At 56.8% G+C, this 1,590-nt stretch overlaps 1 protein-coding gene across 1 annotated transcript in view; it reads left to right on the plus strand.

The window, feature by feature from the left end:
• LOC103608449 (melanotransferrin-like) overlaps positions 1–1,590 on the plus strand; it is a gene marked incomplete at its 5' end in the record, with an annotated part of 39,375 nt that overhangs the window by 523 nt on the left and 37,262 nt on the right. Inside the window, one exon of the mRNA XM_008592875.1 lies at positions 825–1,019. Within this exon, the coding sequence (XP_008591097.1) occupies positions 825–1,019 (195 nt within the window). The remainder of the gene's footprint in view (positions 1–824; positions 1,020–1,590) is intronic.

A 1,590-nucleotide genomic window follows, 5' to 3' on the forward strand; every position in this document is an offset into this window, starting at 1 on the left:
AAAATTCGCCCCCTCAGCTGTTTTCAGAAGCTCAGCTTCCCTCAGTACCTCTGTGCCTGGGCTGGTTGCATCTGTCACTATGCAAGCTCTCCTGCCCCAGGCCTCAGTTTCCCCAGCTTTTCAGTGAACATCTCTAAGGGATTGGCAACTGCATAAAGAGTCAGAGAGTAAATGCTTTAGGCTTTGCAGACCACAGACAGTCTCTGTTCCATATGCTAAAACCATTCTTAGCTTGAAACCCAGGCCATACAAAGACAGGCTGCATAGTTTGCAACCTTGAGACTAGGTCCTCAGCCTCTTCCAGCCCTGACCCATGGAAGGTGGCCCTCAGAGCCCTCCCCTTACCAGCTCATTCTCAGTGGCCTGGAATGGGGCTTTGGCCTCTGCACTCTTTGATAGTAACCTCAGGGCCTCAGTCCCTTCCATTTGGATGTGAGAAATATCTGGGCTTTGGAAAAATGCTTCCACAGCCCTCAGCTGTGCCTCCGCTTCCTCCCGGGAGATGAGGAAAACAGCACCTAGGAGTAAGGAAAGAAAGAAAGCTCTTTGGGTGAGGACTGTTGGGGGTGGGGTGGGGAGACAAGACTGAACAGTGGAGCCACACAGGCCACTCCTCAGCAATGGGGTGATAGGCGGGGGCCCTTCTGGATTTGTGCCCTGACACCTGCCAGCCTCGGCTGGGCACTCAGCTTGCGCAGTGCCAGGTGGGATCCCAGCTCTCAGCAGAGAAACAGGAGGGAATGGGTTGGAGGGAAGGGCCCCATGGGGATTTGCCTCTGGCTTTCAGCTGAGGGGCCCCTCATGTGATGTCCTTCTCCCCACAGCAGAGGACAGGAGCAACTCCTACTTCGTGGTGGCTGTGGTGAAGCGGGACAGCGCCTACGCCTTCACCATGGATGAACTGCACGGCAAGCGCTCCTGCCACTCGAGCTTCGGCAGCCCTGCGGGCTGGGACATCCCCGTAGGTGCCCTCATCCAGAGGGGCTTCATCCGGCCCAAGGACTGTGACGTCCTCACAGGTGCCACCCTCTGAGGGACATAGACTTTGGGAAATCTTCTTTGGGATTGGCTGAGGACAGTGGCCAGCTCTGAGGGTTGGGGGCCCTCTTCTAGCCAGACCCTACAGAAGGCAACCTCTTCCTCCTTGACATGCCCCTTGCTCTTGGGAAGGTTGGGGAATATTCTCAACCACACGTGCAACAGCCAGGGGTAGCTGTCTGGTGGTTCTGTGTGGGGTACCATGGTGCCCGCTACCCATTCATTCACCCAAAGTGGGACTAGCACCGGTGGGCATGGGTAGCAGGTGTGTGCATGGGCTGGGCCTGGCTGTGTCACCATCAGGTCACAGGACTGTCCACATCTGCCAGCAGCCCCTGGGCATCTGGGGGACCTTGTTGGAAAGTGGGCAGGCATCTGCATAAGTGCCCAGGTATCTACACAGTGCTAAGTTGAGGACAGAAGAAGAAACATTTGCCAAGCACTGCCATATGCCATACGCAAAGCCCTTCCTGTGTGTTAAATCATGCACACATGGGGCCGGCCCGGTGGCGCACTGCTACAGTGCGCCGCTTGGGAGCGTGGTGGCGCTCC

The sequence above is a fragment of the Galeopterus variegatus genome, unplaced genomic scaffold, assembly GCF_000696425.1.
Source record: "Galeopterus variegatus unplaced genomic scaffold, G_variegatus-3.0.2 Scaffold8422, whole genome shotgun sequence".
Classification (NCBI taxonomy): Eukaryota; Metazoa; Chordata; class Mammalia; order Dermoptera; family Cynocephalidae; genus Galeopterus; species Galeopterus variegatus.